We start from the raw sequence: 13,946 nt of genomic DNA on the forward strand, positions 1-13,946 counted from the left end.
TGGATGAGCTTAAATACATACTAGTCAATATAAATAATATAAAATAATGAAATAGAGTTAAGATTAAGTATTGTATGCACATTGCATGTGAAACATATATAGTTCACTGTACAGAGGTAGGTTAGATAGGGTGATTACTTCCCTTCAAAAAAAAAGCTTTACGATTAATTCACGGGTTTGTATAAAACCACACTGAGGATTACGATGATAAATAAAAAATGACACGTTTTGTATGATATTGTACAACAATAAGATAAATATCAGATTGTTTCTATAACGACTTGAATGGGTTAGCCACGTTTGAATACTAAATTATTTTTCCAAGAAAAAATATGTCCTAACCAAAAACCTAAAAACGACTATGGGGAAGACTTTACCAGTGGTGATTAGACAGAGCGAGACATTAAGGTTAGCCTAGATGTCGACGAATCAGCAGAACTGGATACCTAATGTAATTGACCGAAATAGATAGAGAAGTTTGATAGAAACGCTTAATAGGCCTGTGTAGTAAGTATCTACAAAAAAAAAATTATCATTTTTTTCTAGGCTATATTGTATAATACGTAGGTATTATGTATTCAAATGTGTTATCATATAGTACTTGTTATTATATTTGTTCATCTTTATGTCCTTGAGTAACAATGATTGATTTTTTTTTTTTTTTACAATTTTAATTGAAAAAAATACAATTATACGAACTTAAAACAATACGTTATTACAAGGTTCTGTATAGGTACATTATTAACACTTAATCATTGTTACCTTTTTTGGAATATATTATATAATACATTAATGCATAACTATTTTCTACTTTGTGGTTCTCGAGGTTAAAAATTTACATACAGTATAATTACGAGTAGTTTGTTTTGCTCAATGTGACTTCACACATTTTTGTTCCGCAAGTGCAGTTTCGGGATTTCGCGCGACAATCCTACTTCTTTGCGAAATCGATTTGTTTGCGGATGGGATGGTTAGCATTTCGATGATAATAATAAATAATTATTATTTTTTGGTCGTTAAACAAAATTTAAATTTATAGATCGCATTTTTGCAATATTTTATGTTGAATTATTACTTTATAAACGTATGGTCCGTATGGATAATTGTAGATTATACCGGCTTATTATTTAAGTTGTATAAGATTGTACACTTTTATATATTATACCTACCGAGTACCGAGCGTGATGGCGCTGTTATAAAATTTTATTATTTTACAATACAAGCCAAAGTTGCGATATAGGTATTTGGTGCCTATACTATAGGCAGTAAGTAGTAGAATTAGTTTATTGTTCATACAATTTATATATTTAATATAGGTAACGAACAACAATAGTCAGGACTCAGGAATTACATAAAATCATAAATTAGCATATGAAATATAGGTATAGTTAATGTCGTTGTATACAATAATATAATATTATATAATTTAGGTAAACAAATGTAAACTTATGTAATTTTAAAAATCGGCGAATGCTGTAATAATTAATAAATGTATCCATCAATTTACACGGTTGTCGACTAGGAAAAAAATTTTAAAAGATTTTCGCCATAATATGTAGGTACAATATACTAGTAGTATATTTAATCTATGGTATAAGGTATATACTAATCAACTAATTACAGGTGTCTCGTTCCAATGTATTCAATGTTTTGACATACAAAACACTTGAAATAATTAATTGTAGGTCTACATACGTGAACATTGTACATTGTTTTTGCGTGTATATGGTCCGTGTTTATAGTGTATATAATGTATGGCTTTCGATGCGACGTAATCGCAATCTTATACATATTTTACGAAGGAATAATAGTAACACTGTATACATTATATATATATATATATAAATACACATGTGATATACACACATACACACTCACACTCACTCACAATCTGATGCTATTAGTGTAAAAAAAACACTCGTTCGCAACTTGTTATCGTAACAAACGTACCTACGTACGTACTTATAATATATATATATATATGAGTAGGTGAGCATATTAGGTATATACAGACGTACAGTCGTTATATCCGTGTCCGTGCATAATATATATTATATTTAATTATTGTACGGTCATACATATAATATAAGTAGTTCCTATATCCAAACGTGCTTATCGAAAACAAACAGAAATTTTAAACGGCGGGCGGCATGGCTATCTGAATAATATAGGTATACTGATTGTGCTAATCAAAGGTTATAATAAATAATAATATATTTTTTCACACACACACACACACCACACATATAGGCTCTACCGGCGTTTTATTCGTCGTCGTAGTCACGCGTTTAGGCCGCAGTTCACGTTTAGTAGTCGAGTACCGCTGAAACGACGCCGAGTGACAAAGTAACAAAAAAAAAAATAAATTGTACATTTTCTGCGAACATGTTGAAAATCGGATTTTTCGGTGCCGGCAAAATGGCCCAGGCGTTGGCCAAAGGTTTCTTGACGGCCGGTGAGTTTCGGAAAATCGGATGTTGTTTTCTTTTCTTTGTTTTGATGCCCATCAGTTATTTCATCATTTTTCGTACTCACCCATATATATTGAAATATTTTTTTACTTAGGTCTCGTCAAAGGAGAAAACATCACGGCCAGCTGCGCTCCACAAGACACGCAGTGCGTTAAAGCTTTCGAGGTGAGTCGCGCGCGGGAATTCGGTAACCCATAGGTATACCCGCGTAAGTGAATATTATAATACTAACTAATCACCGGTATCGGTCGAATTCGACATTGATCGATGATAGGGATTCGGATCGACGGTGACTTTCGACAACCGGTCGGTGGCCGACAACGCGGACGTCCTACTGTTGGCCGTCAAACCGTCCGTGGTCAAGACGGTACTGGACCAGATCCGTCCGAATTTCACGTCCAGCAAACACCTGCTGCTGTCCGTCGCCATGGGCGTCACCGTAAATCAGCTGGAAGAGGTGCGTATTATTATATTGCTTTTATTTATTCTTTAAATCGTCGCGATCGTACCTACATATTACGTATATTATCGCGCAAAATGCAAATCAAGACAATTGATTTCCTATAACGGAGTCGACGTTACTGCAGCAGAGATTTCTAGGACTGAGGATATGTCGCGTCCAGGATAAAATTTCGTTTTAAGAGGCGCAAAAGTCTTAATCGAATCTGACGCACGAACAATCAGGTGCAGTCGCATTGGGTAAGACGATCGATGATCGTTCAGAACTTGCCGTTTATTTCTCAGCGATCATTCCGCCGTTTGACTGCGTATACTCGCACTTAAACGCATATAATATTGTTATTATGCGTTGTAGGATTTACATAAGTGTTTTCCGGGACAAATCAGTATTGCGGATGTCGATGTTTGAAAGTCTAGGAGGGAGTGCGCCCAAACTGTTTATAACGTCCCGATTTCAATTAAAATATTATTGTTTATCATATTTGTGCTTGCACGCGTACGAGAGTACTTTAATTCGATAAAACTGAGGGTGACTAATTGTGAACGATAAACTTACAATATACGTCGCATGTGGCACGCGATGGATAGTGATTGTCGTTGTTGATATTATTAATGTCATATATTTTCGACGATGTCGAGACACGTAATTACATATTAGACTGCCAAGAGTGGATTTATAGATGTTCGAAAGTTTTTCTTTCGGTAGAAAACTGAAAAACATCATGTACCAGTAATTACTATAACGATATAGAGATGTAATATTAAATAATATAAATATACCGATAATTATCAAAATATTTATATTTTATTCTGTAAACGAAATCATCTCCAGAGCGTCGACGGTCACGAGCAGTGCACGATGAAAAGTTATATTGTTTTCTAATAGTAAAAAAATAATAATAATATCGACATTAATATTATTGAGATTTAAAAAAAACTAATTCTCGTGGCATGTATTTTATGTTGTAGTAACTTAGTTTAAAATAAACATTTAGTTCGATTTCTGACGGCAAATCCCATAATAATAGTTTGTTATTTGTATTTGTTTTTACAGTTATAATTATTTTGTAAATAAAGTCGATTGACGTCAGTCTTATGGTCGATTGAGTTTAAAATCGATAACGTTAATCGAAAGGTTTAGGTTACGGAATCAAGACAAAAGTGGAACACGTTAAAAAAATAATACTAACAATACGTAGGTCCTCGATAAGTTTACACAAGTCAGTGGGTATCGTTAATGAAATTTAATTAGTTATAAACAGGGCTGCGAATTTCACGCACTAATAAATTGTTGAATAATTTGCGTAGACACATTTATACGTAGGTATTAAAAATTAGATTTTAAGACCTAAAATTAATTGTTTCAAAATAAAATAATATTGGTTATTATTACATAAATTATAATTAAATATTATAGTAAATTTGTCAAGGCTATTGCTATTGTTACTATAGGTATACCTACCTCTTCTAATTTATTATTCATAGAATTATTCTGTGTTTAAAGATACCAACCATTAGTACATACAAGTAGTACGTGATATTTTATCAGTTTTTATTCGCCAACAAGCGCTATTTTCAACAACAATTGAAAAAAATATATTTATTTTCGTAAATAAAATTTCATTTAGATATTATTAAAATAAAAAATAAAATCACAAACAACATACCAATAATTATTATAGACAAATAAGAAAAAAATTAAATTTTAATCGAATTTAATTTTATAAGTACCTACTACCTATGTAGTAACGAACAAAATATGCGAATGCATTTAATTCACACTCACGATGTAGGTAACTATTTTTGAAATATTTAAATTGCATGTAAATATTTACAAACATAATGCTTATTGAAGCCGTGACTTATGAATTTTCTTGTTATCCATAATATGGTTGTATACCTAATAGCTTTATTATTGGTTATTAATACTAATTATAATAGGTCTTAATCATGTACTCGAGTATTCAAATTTAAAATTTATTTTGCTTTTTTTAAATAGTATTAATTATTCATTTATTTGTTTTATAAATATTTGTCTTAGTAGGCAATAGAAAAAAAGTATACAAATAAGTTTATATTAAATTAATTATCGTACTACTTCCCTAGTAGTAGATATCTAATGCGTAAAAATAATATGACTAATTTTTAATATGTTTTACTTAAAAACATATTATTTGTTACATATTGTTATATGTTACTAAATACTTACTAAACTATTTCACCGCATAATACACTAATTGTAATGCTTGAGAGGACGCGGCGTGTAAAAGAAACGATTAGTTTTTTAATTATTTCTATATATTCCTATAGGCTATAATGATAATACAGCGTGCAATAACTGTTGGTCGAGATTATAATATATAGACTATCTGCTATAAACAGTGATTTTATTTGTGATTATGAATTATTAACATTATTATGTATAGTCGCCCGGAGGGGGAGGCCGGGGAATTTTCCCTTTGATTTTCTCAAAATATTTTTTAAGATAAACTACTATTTACTATATAACAAATTAAAAGCGGTTTAGTGGTTACATGAATAATAGGTAACCTATTATAAGTTAACTTTACCTATTATACATTTATACCTATGTATCTATACTTGTAAGTTGTAACTTAAAATAATATATATACGAGTATTATAAAAAATGTTGTTGTTTAAGGTAAAATTATAATATTTCTCTTCAAATCCTAACATTGACACCTCCTCTAGAAACATTTTCGCGGGCGCCTATGTTAGTATGTATCGTCCACAATTTTAATCGTCCAGACCATACTTTTCGCTGATATCTTTAAATTACCGTACATACAATTTGTGGGGGGTAATGAGTTTAAAGAGCTTAGCTTTTCAAACATTTTATAGAAATATCTATGGATAATATCTTATAAATTATATGGATAATAACTTTAAATCTCTTATATTATATTATACTAGCATAGGGTGAACATTTAAAAAAAAATAAAAACGGGACAGTTGTTACACCTCCCCCACTTAAAAAATTATTATTGTTACTTTACCCTTTTGAGTTAATAAACCTAACCTAAATAATAAAAATGTTCGAAAATGTTTAGGAATATTTATTTTTTTATTATCATAATCAACACAATAATGTTGCATTTAAAAACTAATACAATTTTTATAAATAATTAGGAAAGTTTTCTTTTTATTAACTAAACTAAACTAAACTATTTTAGATTTGTTTCATAGATCGATTTATTTTAAAAATATAATGTAAATACGTAATAATATGTAAAAACGGGATTAAAACAAGACCATTTTCTAAAAACGGGATAAAAAGCATTCGAAGTTTGTTGGGATAACAGGACACAATGATCAAAAAAGGGACAATCCCGTTTTAAACGGGACGTCTGGTCACCCTATACTAGCATAAAATAGGTATATCGAACAAGACGAAAACAAATTGTTATTGAATAAAGAGTATCTATCTATCAATGTTTTATATTATTCGTGCGTCAATCACTAATTGACTAATTGTATTTTTGTGTTATCTAAAATTATATCATAACGTTCACACAATTTGATTATTTGTATTTTAAGGTCATAATTTTTTAATGATTTTTTTCAGCTCTTACCGGAAGGCTCAAGGGTGATGCGAGTGATGCCCAACACGCCTGCATTGGTTCAGTGCGGCGCTTCCGTGTATGTGCCAGGCAAACGGGCGACGGACGAAGACGAGAAGCTGACGGCAAAACTTTTGTCGTCCGTGGGCACGGCGGAGCGCGTGCAAGAGTACTTGATGGATCCGATCACAGCGCTCAGCGGTTCCGGTCCGGCATACGTAAGTCCAACGTGTGAATCTGCATTATAAGCGTGTCCATGAACGGCATGACGAAAACGATTTCCGGGGTAGTAAAGTCTGTCAAATCTTCCGGTTACATCCTCATCGTATTATAATGTAATATGTGTATGGTTCGTCGGACTCTTTCATATATTTTGTCATGTAATGTCGAAAAATTATTAGGTGGAACTATTTTATAATATTATGTATTATTACAACAATAATATTATTGTTATACATATTATATATCGATTTGTTCGAAGTGAATCAATTGTGTATATAGGTAGGTAATTGTAATGATTATGTGGCGAGTGAGAACTGAGAAGAGCTATATGCATGTGATATTATAATATCTCGTAAGTTCCTACGTTCTATAGGTATATATAGTATACCATTTTATAACGCAGCGAAACGTTCTATATAGTGACTATATAATATACATACGCATATTCCTCCTAAAATTATATTAAATCACTATTTAATCTGTCCGTTTGTGATTTTGTGCATTCTGTATTAAGTATATATAATAATAATATTTCTGTAAAACGTTTCAATCGTCATTCTTATGACTTGCCAAATCATTTGACTTGACATTTTAAAATAATACTTTAATATTTCTAAATACTTATTGACATCATAACAAATTTGAAAAGTATAACTAACTTTTGATATTCATGCTTATGCGACATGTAGGTTTACATAATACGCATAATATGATTGGAATTTGAATTTTACAATATAGACAAGAAGGGAGAAAACCACAGGAAAAAATCGCTGTTTGTGATACGCTCAGTATGATTTTGGACTCTTACGCCAAAATCAGTATTGATTTAACAATACTACCTACTTGAGTAACTGTATTTGATCAAAAATAATTACATTGTAAACGATACATTTACTTATTTGAGTATTTGACATACGTGAAATCGTGTCATAGTGTCATATAATGTCTAGGATATACAAATAAAAGCATACCGTTTTTTTCTCACACACATATTTTAACTAAATTAAAATATATTATTGGAAAGAAAATACGTTTTAAAGATTGTTTTATTATTATAAAATGTAAATACAGGACGCATTGAAATCCGTTGTTGCTCGTTTGGCGATGCTCCGAAACATAATCGATTGCGCGGGTTCGATAATATTTAGTTACGCGATTATAAAATCAGTTATCAAAAAATGATTTATTACATCAGAGTACCGAAAATTTCAGCACGGGTTCCTATATAATTATAATTCATAACGAATTCAATATACAATAGCTGTCTCTATGCATATTATGTGATTTTATTATTGAGGTAGCAAATGATCCGTAAGTCTAACGCACGGACTCCAACATAATAACATGCAGGTTTATTATGACGTGTACAGCAATAATTTAAATATATTTGTGTGATATAGGTACAGATAATATATACTGAGTGATACATTTATAATTGGCAACACTATAATAACTTTTTCCTACAATTTTACGATTTTTTAAATTTATTATACTTAATTTTAATGAAAATAATAACCTGAGTAATTTTTAAAAATTTTTTGATTTGTTGGTTTAAGTATTTATGTTATAACTAAATAATATCGTATGTTTTTTAACTTCGTACATCGAAAACAATACTTATCTAAACACTGTTGATACCGATATCGAATACCAAACAAATGGGTTTTATCTGACGAACCTCGTGTGACGTGATTTAATATAATATATATATATATTTATTGTCATTATTGTTATACTTACAGGTATACGTTATTATCGAAGCGCTGGCCGACGGTGCCGTTCGCATGGGCATGCCTAGAGACATGGCCTATAGATTAGCGTCACAGACAGTCCTGGGCGCGGGGACCATGGTTCGAGATACACAAGAACATCCGGGAAAACTCAAGGATGACGTTACCTCACCAGCGGGTAAGTCAAGTTTTACACACCGAATGCGATTCTGTTTACGGCCAATAATCGTTATTATTTTAATAGAGAGTATTACAATTTGAAACACGCACAGTTATTAAATAATGACATTTTTATGTTTCGACATAAAGGTAGAAACTAGACGGGTATCTGGCGTATATAAAAGTAGGCTGTTTGTAATCGTGCATGAGGATAAACTCATCAAAACACCCTGTACACTGTACGTACAGTGTGATCTATATTATTATTATTATTAAATAATATTCTATTATTCCTATATAGATATATGTAGGTAGTGTAAAAAAATATGCCTATACGCAGGTATGTATATCATGTGTATGTATATGATATAATTCAGCTAGTGCATGCTACCACAAAAGCATATTATATCACCAAATATTTCGCGTCAGAAATTATATAATTTCCAGACACACGATAATTGCACCGTTTTGACACGCATTTACTGTCATTTTTAGAAAGTATAATAGGAATAGCTAAATATCTGAATAGGATTTATAATAAATTTAGCGCTCTGAAAGTTTTATATAAGAAATGTATTTTTTGTAATAAGTACATACATAAATATCTGATTAGTTACGCCTGTAAAATAATAAAATAATTAAGTTCTGATTAATATTTCATAGTTAATTATATTTTATTTATACATTTGATATATATATATATAAATATATTAACGTTTTAATGCAATTGTTTCAATTCATATATTAAATTTAATTCAAAAAATTTAATGTCGGTGAATAACATATTATGTGTTTTCCCGTTTACAACTATAATAAAATATAATAAATTGTAAAATGTGATCATATAAAAATTCGTTGGCTTTAAATCGGTGTATTGATATTTTTCATGTTATTTTTACTAGGTAGTCATATATTTTCCATATTGTGTTCAGTGTTGAAACACTTTAAGGTTATTCGTTGTGTTTTATATTCATTTATTTTGGTTGAAAATCTAAATTATTTTGTTCCCTATGTATTTAACGAGGACGATAGGCCGATGGATTTACAAGTCTTAACAATTATAATAATAAGAATTTGGAAAACTAGGGAAATTAAATTAATTTATAATTTTACAACATTTTATTTTGAATCCTTTAAATCATGATTATATAATCGAACAACTATTAAAAAATACTGAATAAAATAGGAACAAGTTATTTAAACACACAAACTGAAAATCAAAGACGCTTCTTATGTATTATAAAAATTTTAAAACCGATATTTACAAAGAATTTTATTAAAATAATTCGACTATGTTTCTTGCAGGTTCTACGGCGGCCGGTCTCTGTGCTCTGGAAAATGGCGGTCTAAGGTATACGATCATCGACGCTTTGGAAAAAGCTACGGAAAAATGTAAGGAAACATCAAAGGCACTTTAAAAGATTTGTTAGTCGATTTGACCATGATCGTGAACATTCATATTCACTGTAATATATAGACTAATTGACAGGTTTTTTTTAAAAATGATTTAACTGTTTAAATTTGTATTATACATGTTTTATATTTTGTTATTAATTTTATTTATTTTTTATAACTGTGTTCAAAGTACATTTGTACTTATATCTATAATGTTTATTATTTATTGTATATTTTCTTGATTAAGTAAATTACCTAATTAAATAGTTCAAGTTTTATGAAGATTTATTTTACAAAAACTTCAGAGATATATTAAGTTTTAAGTATTTCTCACCCGTCCCATTATTTGTCATTCGCATAAAATTTATTTTATCAATACAGTCCATACAGAAAGTTATTATCATCAATTTATGTTATATCTGTTTATTTTCTGCAACCAAATTCTATCTGCCATTCTTCTATACGGCGGTTTTTATAGGTTTTTTGGTTCTATCCTGCGTTTATACAAAACTAGGAAGGTCACTTCCGCACAGTGCTAATACTAGTTATTATCTTATCATCGATAAATTATCATACATCTATTTATTGTTTAATATTTATTCGTAACTTAACTTATATGACTATATAATATAAATATATATATATTGCATATATTTCATTAAAATATACCTACAATAATAAATATCTTACATACATAAATAAATATATACATATGTGTATATATCGGAAATATTAAGATCAAATAATTAAACGACAATACGATAGTAACAGAACAGATGTATAATAATAATATGGAGTGTACACAATGTAATAACACCGAAAAATGTTTAATCGCAAAGTAGGTATATAACAATATATTTGTTTCAAATAAGTAGGTACCTAATAGATAACATTATTTTGATGTATTTATTAAATGATTAAGATATCTAAATTATAGTATTTTCTCGTATATAAAATTTAAAATGTCTCTGTCTTAACGAAGAAATATTATTAGACAGTACATCTAATTATTTTACAAAATATTTTCTGCAATTATTTACTATTCATGGTTTTAAAAATCAAAATTATATAATACATACCATAAGTTTTTGTTTTGCTTTTTGACAAAATAGTCATTTTTTATGATTACCTAAATTTGTAGGAGTTTACCATTTTCAGTTTAAATTCACTTCACTGCTTATGTCACAATTTAATGTATACTCAATACATATAAGATTTTACCTATTCACCTACAATGTTTACGATTCGACGCAATCGGATTGCTTACCTATTAGGTTTAGTTGCGTATATAAATTGATTTTCAAAGTTGATTACTGCTCACTTAACACTAAATACATTCTTAAATTTACTTCCACATAGGTATATTGTTTGTATTTTTGTAAATCAATGAAGTAAATTTAAAATATTTTTAATAATACTTAACTATCTACTTAAGCGTCTTAAGCATCTCGGTGTGTGCGTTGTATACCTACTTAACTATTAAGATAAATACGATATATCTTAAATTTAATCCGTGCACCCACATTGTGTGCGATCCGACGTAGTCAAATTGCCTGCCGGAGAGGTTTAGTTGCCTGTACAATTTTCGATGATTATTGATTACTTAACACTCAAACACCGTGTTCGATTTCAACTTTTTCTTCTATAATACAGCATAATCAGACTTTCGACGTTAGGATAGGTATGACAATCTACCTGTGAATAAAAAATTAATTTTGAACAGTATAATTAATAATAATAATATTATTTGTGAATTGTTGCTTCTTAATGAAGAAATTGAAAATGACCTTACTTCCATAAAAAAGTTTTAAAAGTTTGTTTTCCACAAAGAATACTGAAATATTCTTTAAAAGTTTGATTACTTAGTGAATGTCTTATTAACGACGATGAAAAATTTTCTTTATTTAATTAATTTATCACGGTGATAATATCACCTATATATGATTCAAATTCAATATTTGAAAAATCTGAATATTCATATGATCAAAATCATTGATGTCCAAAAATTTTAATTGTTAGAATTGGACATTTAATTTCATCTATTAAGTATAATAGATGTAAAGAAGGTATAGCAATAAAAATAAGAATAATAGGTGGAGTTGTAGTTCAAATAAATTCAATTATTTGATTTTCAGAAATTTTAATATTAATAAATTTATTTTTTATAATAAAAATTATTATATAAGTAATTGTTGTTATAATTATAATAATAATAAAAATTGTATGATCATGAAAAAAAATTAATTGTTCTATTAATGGTGAATTTCTATTTTGAAATCTTAGTTTTAATCAAGTTATGATTTCTAAAAAAAGATTATTCTTTATAAATTAATTTTAAGTTCATATTATTAAATATTTAAATGTTTAAGTGTAACAAAAAAAAAAAAAAAATAAAGTAAAGAAGTCATTTTGTATATGATGTCGAGTAAGTAATGGTTAAAGTGGTTAAGTACTTTTGACAGGATATTATACTTGTGAGTGAACAAGTATTTACTATTATCCAACTATTATTATAGCTTGTAGCTATAATATTTAGATTTAAGTGAATTTTATTAAATATAATATAACTAATAACTATAGATAAATAGATATGTTAGATATGTAAGTAATAATGTTTCATTACTTCATTTACCTAATTAAGTGCTTTGTGTAGGTTATGAGTTATAGCATACAATTATTTAATTAGGTACCTATTTATATTATATAAATGATATATATAGGTAACAATTTTATCCACAAACAATTTTAATTACATCAACAATTTTATAAAAATTCAATAAATTGTTAATGTAATAAATAGGTAGATATATAATATTTCAGTACTTAATATGTATAATATTACTGTTTAATATTTAATAACCTTATACGTTATTATAAAACTTAAAATGGTTAAAAAAATTTTTTTATTAATTAGGCTAATAATTTTTGGAAATTAATGATTTTAAACTGTGTTGTTAAATCATATAACATAAATAAACAATAAATGAAAAATAAAGATAAAAATATACCTATTATTATCTATCATAATGCAAACAAAACAAAAATATTGAACAATTAAGTATTTTTTAGTAAATGTTCGATAAAATTTATTACAAAATTCGTCAAAAAAAAAAAAATAAATATAGCACTTGGCATCAGATTCTGCTTGGCGACTTTCAAAATTTAGCGCTTTGGCAACTGTCTATCTGCCTAATCTTTAATCCGGCCTCGAGAAGATCACTATGATTTTTATGATTTTGATCCAGCAACACAAAATTATAGAACAGATACATCCACGTCTGGTGAGTTTGAAGTATGTATACAAAATTAAATGTTTTGATTGAAAAATGATTAATCTAACTATGGTTTTAAATGTATGTTCATGGTATTAAAATATTTTGAGGATGTAAATCAACGTCTTAAACTCATATATCCTGCTATTTGCTTTGTTCTGAATATCATATTTTCATCATAATTTTGTTACACGAAAATTAGGTATTATTCACTATTTATATAATTTATTTATTTAGAATAATAAATTTATGCACAACTAAAACTATTTAAAAAAAAATATTATTCTTTATTCATAAATAATAATTAGTTATTCATGCTTTTATTTATTTTAACTCTGGTTAATGATTTCCATTTTTTCTGAATTTTTTAAAATATGCAGAATTGCAGACATTAATTGTATAAAATATTTACTTACAATGATGTTGGTTTATGGAAATTATTTTTTCTCAACTTGGGGTTTTGTCCAATTATTTTATAATATTGAGAAATTCGTTGTACATGGCAATATGATATTTATAACTGTAAATATTTACAGCATTGAACTAAAATATTAATATTATTATTATTATTATTATTACTCACTTAGTTATGAACAATTCAAATATAAAGGAATACGGATTGTATAAAGTTAGATACTAATTGTATTGTAATTTTTA

The 13,946-nt window shown here is 28.2% G+C and overlaps 1 protein-coding gene across 1 annotated transcript; it reads left to right on the forward strand.

The window, feature by feature from the left end:
* The first annotated feature begins 2,103 nt into the window (after positions 1-2,103).
* LOC113548396 (pyrroline-5-carboxylate reductase 1, mitochondrial) lies at positions 2,104-10,301 on the forward strand. Its single transcript, XM_026949260.1, has 7 exons — positions 2,104-2,171; positions 2,251-2,455; positions 2,566-2,636; positions 2,746-2,928; positions 6,517-6,729; positions 8,476-8,641; positions 9,928-10,301. The coding sequence occupies exons 2-7, from the start codon at positions 2,386-2,388 to the stop codon at positions 10,038-10,040; spliced, it is 816 nt and encodes a 271-aa protein (XP_026805061.1). The 5' UTR covers positions 2,104-2,171; positions 2,251-2,385; the 3' UTR covers positions 10,041-10,301.
* The last annotated feature ends 3,645 nt before the right edge of the window (positions 10,302-13,946 follow it).

This window comes from Rhopalosiphum maidis, chromosome 1 (assembly GCF_003676215.2).
Source record: "Rhopalosiphum maidis isolate BTI-1 chromosome 1, ASM367621v3, whole genome shotgun sequence".
Taxonomy (NCBI): Eukaryota; Metazoa; Arthropoda; class Insecta; order Hemiptera; family Aphididae; genus Rhopalosiphum; species Rhopalosiphum maidis.

Coding starts and splice junctions, on each gene's coding strand:
- LOC113548396 (XM_026949260.1), top strand. CDS start 2,386: ATGTTGAAAATCGGATTTTTCGGTGCCGGCAAAATGGCCCAGGCGTTG. Junction 2,929..6,516: donor CCGTAAATCAGCTGGAAGAG/GTGCGTATTATT, acceptor GATTTTTTTCAG/CTCTTACCGGAAGGCTCAAG. Junction 8,642..9,927: donor TGACGTTACCTCACCAGCGG/GTAAGTCAAGTT, acceptor TGTTTCTTGCAG/GTTCTACGGCGGCCGGTCTC.